Source organism: Vidua chalybeata, chromosome 9 (genome assembly GCF_026979565.1).
Source record: "Vidua chalybeata isolate OUT-0048 chromosome 9, bVidCha1 merged haplotype, whole genome shotgun sequence".
In the NCBI taxonomy this organism is placed as follows: Eukaryota; Metazoa; Chordata; class Aves; order Passeriformes; family Viduidae; genus Vidua; species Vidua chalybeata.
The window spans coordinates 588,407-600,632 of NC_071538.1; the positions used below are offsets into that span (position 1 = coordinate 588,407).

The 12,226-nt window shown below is 57.2% G+C and overlaps 1 protein-coding gene across 5 annotated transcripts in view; it reads right to left on the minus strand.

The window, feature by feature from the left end:
* NOS1AP (nitric oxide synthase 1 adaptor protein) overlaps nt 1-8,461 on the minus strand; it is a 42,907-nt gene extending 34,446 nt beyond the window's left edge. For all 5 annotated transcript variants that reach the window (XM_053950337.1, XM_053950335.1, XM_053950334.1 and 2 more), the window contains exon 1: nt 8,323-8,461. In XM_053950337.1, coding sequence (XP_053806312.1) covers nt 8,323-8,427 — 105 coding nt within the window. In that variant the 5' untranslated portion in view covers nt 8,428-8,461. The remainder of the gene's footprint in view (nt 1-8,322) is intronic.
* Nucleotides 8,462-12,226: the final 3,765 nt, after the last annotated feature.

Below are 12,226 nucleotides of genomic sequence, written 5' to 3' on the forward strand. Positions count from 1 at the left end.
CCTTACGTAACTGGGAATTACAGCCCAGGACACCCAGCCCCTCAGTGCCCTGCTGAGAGCATACAGCTCCGAGCAGGTCCCTGTCACAGAGTCTGCCACCTCTTCAAAGGGGCAGGTCATCTGAGAGAGGCATCTCAGACATCAGTACATTGCCTTTTTTGAGGTAAGGCCTGGAAACCATCAGGAAAAAGCAGGAGCTGAGAAGGAAGGCAGAGGCAGCTGGAGCCCTGAACCTGCAGTCACCAGGCAGCACCTAAGGAAGAAGCCTTTCCCCATCCTCCTCTGCCAGGCAAACATCCCTGTTGTACTTCCCCACATCACTTTTCTGCCAGGGACCACCTGGGGAAGCAGGATTCTTATCCTACATAAGAAGAGCAAACTTTTGCAGCCAGAGGAAGCCCATCTTCCTCCAGCTATTCCCAGCTGCATGAGGTCACTGCCTGGAAATCCCTTCCCTTCCCCTGTGCTCTCCTTGCCCAGGCAGGTGCAGAACACAGCCATGGCCAAGGACAAGGCAGGCAGTGCCAGCTGGGCAGGAGAGCTGGCTCCCACGGCCACAGGAATTCCAGCCATGCCAATTCCAGCCATCCCTGGCTGCTCAGCACAACCTCACGGCCACTACCCAGTGTGTGAGGCTGGCAGGGCTGGGGTGCCCTGCAAGCACAACCAGACACCACCCTGGGCCAGGCACCCCCTCTTTGGATTGGCCTCCTGAGAAACAGCCTCGGCAGTAGGGCTGTCTTGATGCTGTCCTTTCTGTGCTCCAGCTCATGTCCACATGCACCCAAACCGAGGGGCATGGGTCACAAAGCCTGCAGGATTCACCTTTGCTCCCCAGCCTGGCTTCGAGAGCATCCTGCTGTATCCCACAGCCCACGGGTGCTCCCACCAGAGCCCACAGCACATCCACCCCAGCATGGGCTCACTGCACACAATGACCATGCTCACAGCTCCAAAAACACCCCACTCTCCCTCCACTCTGGAGGCAGGTATTTTTTACACATTTCACACAACTCAGCAGATGGACAAAGCCTCTCCAGATTATTTTTTGCCTCCAGGGCAAGAAATCATATGTGACAAGTGCACTGCAGAAGAGTAACCCTTCACAATGTGGTAAATATCCCCCCCCCAAAATGTGGACCTGGGGGTTGGTCTTTCAGCTAAACAATTTCCCAGGCGAGCTGGGGGGATGGCCTGAGAAGCCATCCATATTCAGCAGTAATCTGCAGGCAAGGAGGGCTGCTCCTGCTCCACTCTCCTCCAGCCCTCCTACTCACAGCACCAATTTTTTATTATGGGAATAGGTGTAGGAACAAGCAGGTGAGGCAAAGACAAGGATAAGCAAAGCAGCCAGAGCTTCCACAGCGCAATACTTCCCACTCACCCCACTCCTGAGACTGAGCTCCCTCTCCGCCAGGGCAGGAGCTCAGAGTCCCCCAAGCATGGGCACTCCCAGGCAGAGATTTTTGCCTTCCTTTAACACACACGTGCCCCAGCAAGGTGCCAGGCACACAGCGGTGGCCCCAGCCACTGCAGGGGCCATTATCCTGGCTCCCAGGGCTCAGGCCAGCATCCATGCCAGCGAGCTGACCCCACAGCAAAGAGAGGCAGGAAGGAGAAAGGAAGGTGCCTGAGACAAAAGGGAAGAAAATAAAGCTGTGCAAAAGAGCTGATGAAGAAAATAAACCCGCGAAAGAACTCGCCCTCCCCAAGCCCCACGAGCCAAGGGGGAGAACATGTGTGCATACGCAGGATGTGGTTTTTCCAAATAACCTCCAGATCCATGGCCCCACCACCCTGCCAAGGGACGGAGGGACAGAACCAGAGTCCCCTACCCACACCCAAGAGCCAAGTGGGATCAGGGAGTCACAAATCCCCACGGGCTGTCCTGGGCAGCCTCCCCCTCGCCAGTCCAATTAGGGGAAGAAAGGCCACCCGCTGTGTGAATGAGCAGCCAAGGGGGTCCCTGGTACCCAGGCGCCCTGGCAGACCCACAGAGGCAGCCCTCGCACTGCCAGCGGCCAGCGCTGCTCGAGGCTGTGATGCCAGCACTAAGCACCTCTTCTGTAGGGTGCTTTTGGTCCTTCATGTGCCCCGCTGCTCCTCATCCCTGTGCTGGGACCCAGCCTTCCATCCATCGATCCTTCCAGGACCCCAGGAAGGGCAGTCCCTCCCCTTGCCATGGGAGGTGGCAGCACCCATCAGGCTTCTCAGCAGCCACAGGGACTCTGCTTGCTGTCCTCTCCCCATGCAAACAGGCTCCCAGTGGACAGGGGCCCCTGCATACGGCCTACACCACTGCACCCTCTGCCCACGGCTTACAAAAGACCTGCCCAGTTCTGGGAAATGCCAGGGAAGAAAATAAATTTGTTTTTTAAACAGAAAACAAAGGGGAGCGCTTTGCCAAAGCACTGTTTGCACAAGTCACTCAGTTTCTCATTTTTCCTCGGGGCTGTTGAATACTGCTCGTTTTCTGCTCTGTCAGAAACGAATTTTCTTGAGACGTCGCTTTTTCTGTGACAGCAGGTGGCAGATATTTTTGGAAAACTGAAGGCCAATCGCATCACTGCCGGGGGACACCTTGGAAGGGGTGTTGATGAGATTGGTGGTAGGCAGAGGTGGGCAGCCAGAGCCTCCCTGGGGAGGAGATGCCGCCTTCCTGCTGCTCCGACAGCCCAATACTGCGTGCAAAGGTCAGGGCTGAATCATCCCCGGCTTACAGGGGAGCCTGCATTGGCCGGCTGCCCGTCTCCAGCTTCCAGAGCCACCCTGAGCCAGAGACCCTGCCACAGATGAGGAGCCACTGCTTCTTTACAGGAGCTGCAGGCAGGCAGCAGGGTGGGCGGACACGCTGGTGCCAGCCCCAGGCCACCTTCAGGGCCAGGAGAGCCCTGTCCGGGCAAGGGGCCCTGCCCCCGGGTTAGGGAGGGGTTACCAGAGGTACCAGCAGCCAGATGGTAGGCACCAGAGGCGGGGCACAAGGGTCTCCAGATTTCTACAGACTCCAGGGTGGTGTGAGGCTGCACCAGGTACTGGGACATTGACCCTGCCACATGTGGCTGTGCCACAAAGTAAGGGACAAAGTGCTCAGGCACCAGTCTGAAACCTCCTTATTTCTCCAGCACCCGGGGAACACCCAGTCTGTCTGCAGTCAGTCTGATAAGGGTTTCTTCCCCATGCTGCTGCTGTCAGGGAAAGAAGGGAGAAATCCATTCCCAGGACTTTGGCTGTCCCACTGTTCCTGCTCTCCAGTTGCCCATGCGTGGCCTCAGCCCAGGGAGCCAGGGGTCTGGGCTGGCATGCTCTGCCCTGCACCTCAGGAACACCCTGCCTTGCTGGGTGGAAAGGGGGAAGCTTACTCAGACTGTGCTGGTGCAGGCTCAGAGGCCAAAGGGGATGGAAAATTCACAATGCCAGCCGACTTTAATGGAAAAACGCCCTGGCTTCTATTCCGAGTCCAGTCTGACAAGCTGGGCACCTCAGCCTTGCCCAGTTCCTCCCTGAGCAGGGCTCTGCACCCTGAGGACAACACATCCAGCCTTGGCAGCCAGGTAGACTGAGGCAATGTGTCAGAGCCATCCAGAGCCAAGAAGCTGGACAATGGACGTTGACACAGCAGGGACCTCACAGCAGGCAGGCAGAGCCCTTAAGGACACCAGTGCCTGTGTATATATATATATATATATATATATATATGTACACCAGTGCTGGTCCCAGCAGCACTTGCCCTGCTTAGGAGCTGCCCCGGGGCTCAAGGGCCAGAAACACAGAGCTCTGGGGGCTCCAGGACACTCACCACACCCACTCTCCCCTCCCACCAGCCAAAACAGGGCTCACCTGAAAAGGGGAGACCCCTGTGCTGCAGATGACGATGCAGCAGAGCCAGCAGGGCCCAGACCCAGCAAGTGCTGAGGGATGAAGTTTTTTGCAGGCCAGCAAAGCAGGACTGTCCACTTGCCGTGTGTCCACCCCCACACGGGGCCTGAGCTTCCTGCACCTCCACCCAGCTGCACCAGGGATGTGCAAGCCCAGAGCGCCGCAGAAAGCAGGGCTGGCAGCCTTCCACCCCCGCTGCTGCTCGCGTGGGACCTCTGGGCATCTGCAGAGCCCACGTGCCTGCGACCCACAGCCTGGGCACACACGGCTTTGCCAGAGCCAGACGGAGTTTTCTTTGCTAAGAGCTCCACTAAGCAGCCTATGAACCGATTTAACAAGTATGGCAGAAACATGCCACTGTCTCAGACGAGAGCCTTTGTAGAATTGGGAAGGTTATTTATAGCCTGGGGCGAGCAATCCCGGGCTCAGGCTCACTGCAGCTTTGGGCTGAGCAGCCCCTACAGAGCACATCAGAGCTACCAGTACAAACAGCCCCCAGAGAGAGCTGCCAACTCTCTCCCAGCCAGCCAAACTGGTGCAGAGCATCACACAACCTATCTCTGGGCTCCCAGCCCTCCAGGAAAGGGACCCTTGCTGGGAAGGGAGCCTGAAGCAGTGGAGGGGAACTGAACACCTCGATCAGGGCTGCCTGCAATCCAGTTCAATTCCAATGCTGTTATTTGCAGCCCTACATACATAAAAATATACACGCAAGTGGAAACACACATGTGCTCCCTGCTTAGCGCTCACCTGAGGCTATTATCATTTTCCTGATAAAGGATTTTGCTTTGGAGCAACTGGCAGTGCCTGCCAGTGCTCGCAGCCCCTGGAAGGCAGCAGGCAGGTGGGCTGGAGAGGTTCAGAGGAAGGGACATAACAGATCAGACTTAAGTCTCCTCCGTGTCCCATCTCCAAACATAGGCAGCAGCAGATGCTCAGTTCAACTTGAGTTTCCCACGCACAGAAGCAGAGAAAAGCGCTGACAAAAATGAGAGAAAGTGCCTGGTTGCCAAGACCACTTAAGCGAAAAAAACCCACCCCACCAGCCAAACACAAAAACCCCACCTGCTGCGCAGAGGAACAGCAACCCTCCCGAACGTCCAGTCCCACCTTTACCTGTGAGCAAGTCTGGTATCAGGAACAGAAGGTTTCAGCACATGGGATGCCCAGGCACATGTCAGTCCCAGACCACAGGCACTGGGTCCACCAAGGATTGAGATGTGTTTGGGCAGCCACTTCTTCCCGTGCCTGCACGGGGGGACCAGCAAAGAGGGTCCTCACACCCACCTGCCCCTTCTTTGGAAACCATGTACATCCAGGCACTGCAAAGGGATTAATGGGACTGAAGGAGCAACAGCTGTTTCCAAATAATGGGCATTCAGTAGGTGGGACCTGGCTCTGGACCACAAGACCTCTGGGGCAGGAGGCAAACCCCAGCCCAGCCCAGGAGAGGGACAGTAACAACTTCCCTGAGCGAACCCAGCAGCACCCAGCACTCCAGCAGACGAGGGTCTGGCAGTCCAGCACCAGGCTCCACCACCCCACTCCATTCCCTCTGCCTGCTGCTCTGTCTGGAGGCCTGGCAGTAGCTTGAGTCACAATGGCTGAATACACAGAATTGCTGGTGTTGCACAAGATGGCCCTTGGGTTTTGTCCTGCAGCACCAGGGCTTTGGGAAGATAAGGAGTAAGCTCACCTCCTTCTCATGGAGGTGGAGGAGAACAGGAGGTATCTTTCCTCTCTACATCCCCATTTATTCAACCAGAAAACCACTGCACAAGTGGGAATTTCTGGCCATTCCCCTGCACCATGCTGCAGCTCCCAGTTCTTTCATCCAAACGTTTCAGCTAACCCAAGGGGCCAGGCTTTTGATTTTAATCAACAATTCAGAGTGCAAGACACAGAAGAAAACAAACATCCTGCCTTCCCTTGTAGCCAGCTCCTCTGCAGCCTGACCAAGGCATCTCTGGGATACAGCAGGGTTTGGTGCCAAGAGAAGTGGCCAATGAAAACAGATCCAAAAGTGTGAAATGCATTACTGTTCCTAAGAAGCCAGAGTGGGATTTTCTATCTTTTTGATTTAGCTCCAGAAAATGGATTAACATAATCCTTAGGGGACACTTTGACTGGCGACCCTGTGCCAGCACATATGGCTGCAAGTGGCTCCGGTGGGGACAAGAGGCACAAGCCTCCCAGTGGCATCACAGCTCAAGTGACAGCACCGCTCGCCTCACATCAAGTCCATCATCCTCTGCTCGACAAAGGTTCAAATTCTGAGTGCCTGTGGCCACCCAGTCACCCAGGATGCCAAGACTCCCTCAGGAGAGGAACAAGGGGGACAACAGCACTGATGCCAGCTGCTGCTGATGGACCAAAACATGCACTACATCCACCACATGTGCCACTTAAAGGCAGCATCAGGTCCAAGTGTAAAAACACAATTAAAAATTAAAGCAATAAATCAGCACACACTGCCTCAGATCCACACTACCCCCCTGCAGTGAGCCCCAAGCAAGCCCATCAGGAATCTCAGGCTGCTGGAGCAAAGAGCACTGGTCCAGTGCTGAGCTGTAACACCGGGATCCCCGCTGCCCACACTTATCAGCTCTCCCAGGAGGATTTGAGGAGTCAGCCATCCCAGACAAGCATTCTTCTGGTTTAATCTTCCCCCAAAGTTCTGCTCTAAATCATAGTTCCACATTTTTGTGACTCGTGCTGGGTGCCTGGCTGTAACAAGAGCTGTGCGGGCGTAAGCGCTTGGGATTCTTGGGGATAAAAGGAAGTAAAGGAATGTAAGCATTTAATTAATCTCGAGCAATCTAATAAAAGGATAGAGTAATTGCCTCAGCCATCTGCATTCTGAATCTGGCATCAAGGGCTGCTGGAGAAACCCAGGAATTTGGAAGCTGGGTTTCGTACGGATTGTGCTTGGCATTAGCGCGTGCCACCGGAGACCAAATAAGAGAAAGAGGAGCTAACAAAGGCTAATGTGCAGCACTGCATTAACGCAGCCAGACCAGCAGCGTGGAGCAGAGATGAGCCATGAGCACACCCAGGGGCTGCTGACGCCCTGTCCCACTGCCCAGCCTCCAAGCCGGGTCACCCGAAGCTGGCATGGAAGAGGCACGCAGGATTTAGAAGGTGAGATGCTTTGCAGCCTCCCCGCAGGTGAGGGGTGAGAAGGTGCTGGCAGTAAAACAGCAATCGGCTCCGATCACCCAGGAGCAAAAGGCAAAGCAAAGTTGAGCTTGAGCAGCCTTTCCCAGGAAATAGTTGCAAGGCAGGTTTAAGTTTGCTCCATAAACAACTGTTTTGCTCTCTGCAGCACAGTGCCTGCCATCGGGCAGGTGATGGCCTCTGCAGAGGAACCCTCCCGGCCCCGAGAAAAGGCGGAAAAGAACACTTTGACACCTTCCTACGGGCCGCAGCCTTTGCCCCGAGGGCATCGCACACAATTAGATGCCAAATTTTCTTCCCCTGACAGCACATGTTCTCCGAAGACAACAATGTGTGACAGACGCCTGCCTTCCTGCCTGCCGCTCAAAACGGTTTTACACCAGGCTTTTCTACTAAGTCAACCTCACTTGAGTACCTCTGTCAGCATGATAACCGTATTCCTCAAGAGAAGAAAATGGGGCAGAATTTTATGCTTCCCCTTTCCAAACCTCCTGGCCAGCTCCTTCCCAATTTCCTGCTGGCCAGCGTGCCTTGCTCGGTAGCCTGGCTTTTGCCAGCCTGCTGCGAGATGGCAAGGGCCAGCCTGCGGGAAGCCACAGCCGACGTGGAGCGAGAGAATGAAAAGTCCCAACGGGAAAAGAAAAGATGAAAAGCTAAGAGCACTCCCTGCCAAATCCACTAGCAAGGACGGTTTATATGCATAAAGAGAAATAGCAAGCGTTTATTTCGGGTGCGTGTCCCTGACCGCCTGCACCGCAAATGGCACGCAGTTCATCCGGCTGCTCACACCAGAGGAGCACCAGGGTCCAAGGCATCCTGCACACCCCGACCACCCGTGCCCCATCCCAGCGGCGCTCCGGCAGTGCCCACAGCGCTGGAGCCGCAGAGCACAGCCGGAGCCCTCTGCTCCTCCCTGCCTGCGAAAATGCACACGGACCCCGCTTTGGGGGCCAGCGGCCCCGAACAACACCACGCGGAGCCCTGGAGGGATGCAGGGCCAGGGAGGGATGCGGGGGTGAAGCAGGAGGGCGACCCCACTCCAGCCTGACCCATCCCGCCAGTCTGGGCATCCGTACCGGACAGGCGGGAAGCCTCGCCCGACTCCGCAGCTGAGTTTAGGGGAGACCAGGCAACGCCAAGGGGAAGGGCTCCGGGGAAAGCAGAAAGCTATGCCAAAAAGAGAGGTGGAAAACCGGAGCTGGCATCCCGGAGCGTCGGGGTGCAGCATCGGGCAGCGACCCCCGCGGCTCCCCCGCGCCCGCCGCCCACCTTGGCCTCGAAGCAGATGCCGTGCTGGAAGGCGTCCTCGTTGTGCAGGGGGATGCGGAGGTCGTGCCGGTCGTCCACCAGGTTGTACTTGGACTTGGCGGGCATGGCGGCCCCGCGGCCGGGCAGCCCTGCAGCGCGCCCGGCCCTGCCGCCGCCGCCGCCGGCCCGCCTCGCCCGGCCCCGGGGCGGGGACGCGCCCGCGCGGAGCGAGCGGGGCGGGGGCGGAGGCTCCGCGCCCCCTCCCCGGCCCCGGTCCCGGCCCCGGCCCCGTCCCCGGAGCGAGCGGGCGGCGGAGGCTCCGCGCCCCCTCCCCGGCCGGCAGCGGCTGACACCCAGTGCGCCCCGCCGCCAAACTTCAAACGCATGGAAAACCAAAGAAGGGATAATGGGAAGCGATGCCTCGGGAGCGGCCCGGGGAGGGTGGGCAGCGCCGGCCGCCCCCTCGGGCAGCACATGGTAAGGCCGCTGCTGGGAGCCGGCGCGCGTTCCTCCGGGCTGGGGAGCCGCGCCAAGGAGCTCCGCACGCAAATCTGTCTCAGCGCCGAGCACGGCGGGAACCAAGCGCGTTGGAAGTGGAAAATCTCTGTCTTGCATTTAAAGAAAGACCAGCGCTTGAGACCAGACCCAAAGTCTTCCACTTATCAAAGTCCCGAGATCTGTGAATACGCTTCCCACCCACCGAAAGCAGCCCAGAGCTGCTTTCCAGCTGTTCAGGGAGCAATTCACGTAGATCTGACCTCAAGTCCGGGCTGTTGCATTCCTTACCCCCGCACGCACAGTGGACTCTCAGGTAGGGCTCCATCCTTCTGTGTTTGGATATCCACGGATGCTGCAGAGCTCATCTCCCCGCGTCTGCCTGAAGAGCCAACACGGGCCTCAGAGGCACTTCTCTCCACGAGAGAGCCACAATTCCCAAAGCCCTTGCCTTGCCATGCCTGCATGTTCCTACAGCCAGAGCCCACTTCCCTCAGGGTTCCAAATTACTGCAGTGCAAAGAGCAGCACTGATTGTTGATCCTTCCCCGGGCAGAACAGATCCAGGGCCATTGATTTTTCAGCCTGAATCGATGTGGTGAAGCTTCCTTTGAGTTTATAAGACAGTTCAGTGCCAGCCACAGCACTTCAGCCACATCTGAAAAATGAATTGTTCCAGTCAAAATGGAGTGGGCTTCCCCGCACCCCCAGAGGCTCGGCTGACGGTCTGGGCACAGTGACAAGCTGAGAAATCCCTGTGCTCCATCGTGACATGAGAGATGTATGTGAACAGCTGTTGTGCTGCTGGTTTCCCCGTGCCAGGCCCAGGGTGGGATTTCACAGAGATGTCAGCGCTTGGATAAGTGAATCAAGGGATGATTTCCCACTGAAATCAAGACACGAGCAAGCCCTGGGCTCTTGAAACCTTTTACTCCTGGTTTTGGGAGAGGGCAGGGGATCAGTGCTGTGTGTTGCAGTTGTGACTGCACCTGCAGGGATACACGGGGGAAAACGGTGCAGAGAACTGAACATCTGCTTGAACTCACTTCAGCCTGGGACAGGCAGAAGCTGGTGGTGGAACATCCTTGAGCCTGGATCTGCTCCATGGTTCTTGCTGAAGACTTCTGTTTAGCAAAGGTTTGGCTGACAGCATGGAAGTCACAGGTGCTGGGAATGACACAGACACCACATAAGTCCCCTGAGAGTCTCTCGTCCCACGCCTGCTCCAAGCAGGGTTTCAGCTTCGAGACTAGAGCAGCAGCTCAGGGCTGTGTCTAGGCATATTGCAAGTATCCCCAGGGACAGAGATCCCATAGCCTCTCTGGAGGCTTGTTCCTGTGCTAAATTTGATTACAGACACACATTCTTGCAGACTGTAGAATTTCCACAGCCTGCAAAGCCCCGTGGATTTGGGGAAGAACTGAATCCCGTGTGGGAGGGCTTGCAAGCATCTCTCCAGCGAATGGTGCCCTCGGGGAGGTGTTCCCCCAGGTGCAGGCATGGGCATTTGATGGTAAGCCTTCAGAGCCTGGGGAACAAACGAGCTCCTTCCAGGCAGTCCCAGTGGGCTTGCCTGGCAGCACTGGAGTTCCTGACAGATGCCCTGGGCAGTCCACGGCCTGCTCCTCTGGTTTCTCCCGCAGTGTAGTGGCCGTTCTCACTGCCTGCTGCCGTGCCCGGAGCCAGCTCTTAAAATACTGGGGTTGGACCAAAGGACAAGCCTCCCCCTGCAGTTACTAGTTGGTCTTTTGCACCACAGGCATGGGAAACAGCAGCGTGGGGGACAGCAGCTCTGCTGCGACCGCTTTGTCCCAAAGGCACCTGCCTGATGGCCCAGGTGTGAGCGGGGGATGCTCACTGCATCAGGCAGTGCTCCAGCCATTCGCAGCTCAGGACACCCGCGGCACTTCACGTGATTCCACCTCCTCGTTGTGTTACAAAAATCAGCGGGGTCTCTTTTTTCTTCTTTTCTTTCCCCGCTTCGATCAGTGACCTTACACCTCCCTGCCCTTGCACGTCCCTGCCAAACCACCGCCTCTTGCTGGGAGAGCCTTTCCGGGCTGCCGAGCCCGGCGTGTCGAGCTGAGCTCACCAGCACCGCGAGGTACAGGAGATCCGGGGAGCCAAATTAACTCTCACACTCGTGTTTGGCCTACACGTCCAGAACCTGTCTCCTCCCAGTAAAAATCAAGAATTAGAAGCCCTGGAATAACCCGTCGAGGTTGTGTAACCGGTTTGCTCGTTGTCACATGCCCGTCTGTCCCCACCCGGTGGCAGGACCGGGGCTCGCCCGTCTGCGCCCGCCGTTCGGAGGCTGAGGTGTGCCCCGAGCCCGAGGGGACCCCACCAGGGCCGGGGATCGGATGGCAGGGGACGCGGCTCTGCCACCCTGAGCCACGGCTGGGGCATTTCCACGGACTCGCCCGTGACCCCTCCGAGCAGCCCAGCGGCGCCGGCGGCAGCGGGAGGGAACGACGGCTCGGTGCCGGTGCCGGTGCCGGTGCCGCCTCCCCCGGGAGCTGCGGGATGGGGATTTGTAAGGCTGGCCTGCCATCTCCTGGGAAGGCCGAGAAATGCGGCACGGAAAACCCAAACTGGACGGAGGGTCCGCGATCGCCTTCTTCAGCCTCTCCCCAGCGTTCGGGGTGTGCGTGTGTGTGTAGGCTGTTCCCCCCCTTGCTCTGCGCCAGAGCCGCGGGGAAACCAGCCCCACCTGCCATTCACAGACTGCCTTTGGCATCCTGTGAAGTCGAGAGGATGTTCCAGCGGAGCTGACGCGATCAGAAGATAAAACCCGGGTCGTTGTGTGCCCTCTGAGGGGCCGTCTCCAGCCGTGAGCCCCCCAGCAGCAGCATCTGGGGTGCCATGGGGTGCAGCGGGGAGAGATGATCGTCATCCCACCTAGGAACACGCCTGTGCCTTGGTCTGCAGTGAGCCACACACCCTAGCAGCAAAGGACCCAAAAGAGCTGGTCAGGGTGGTTTGAGTTTGTCCAAAAGCATCCCAAAGTCTTGGCAGGTCTCAGAGCTAGAAAAGAGATCAATCATATTGTACAAACATGTTATAGATGCGACCTGGCCTGTGAGTGTCAGCCCGCACCACCTAGTCTCACACTTATAAAAAACCACAGTGAAAATACCACATTTTTTCCACCAGAAAGCCCTATATATTACTGTCATATTCACAGTCTATAGCAGGAACCTCTTTTATCTAACCTAAAATGCAATGTTTGCAGAGCACTTTGTACCTCCAACACTGTTGGTGCCAGCACAATGAAGCTGCAACCTTCCCCAAAACTTCCCCCACAACTCCTGTGCCATGGCATTGTGGGAGGAGAAGATAGCTGCCCTCAAAGGTGGCAATGGTGAGCACATACCCCAGCCCCAGGAGGCTGGTACCCCCTTCCCTTGCTGCTTGTGTTCTCCAAACAA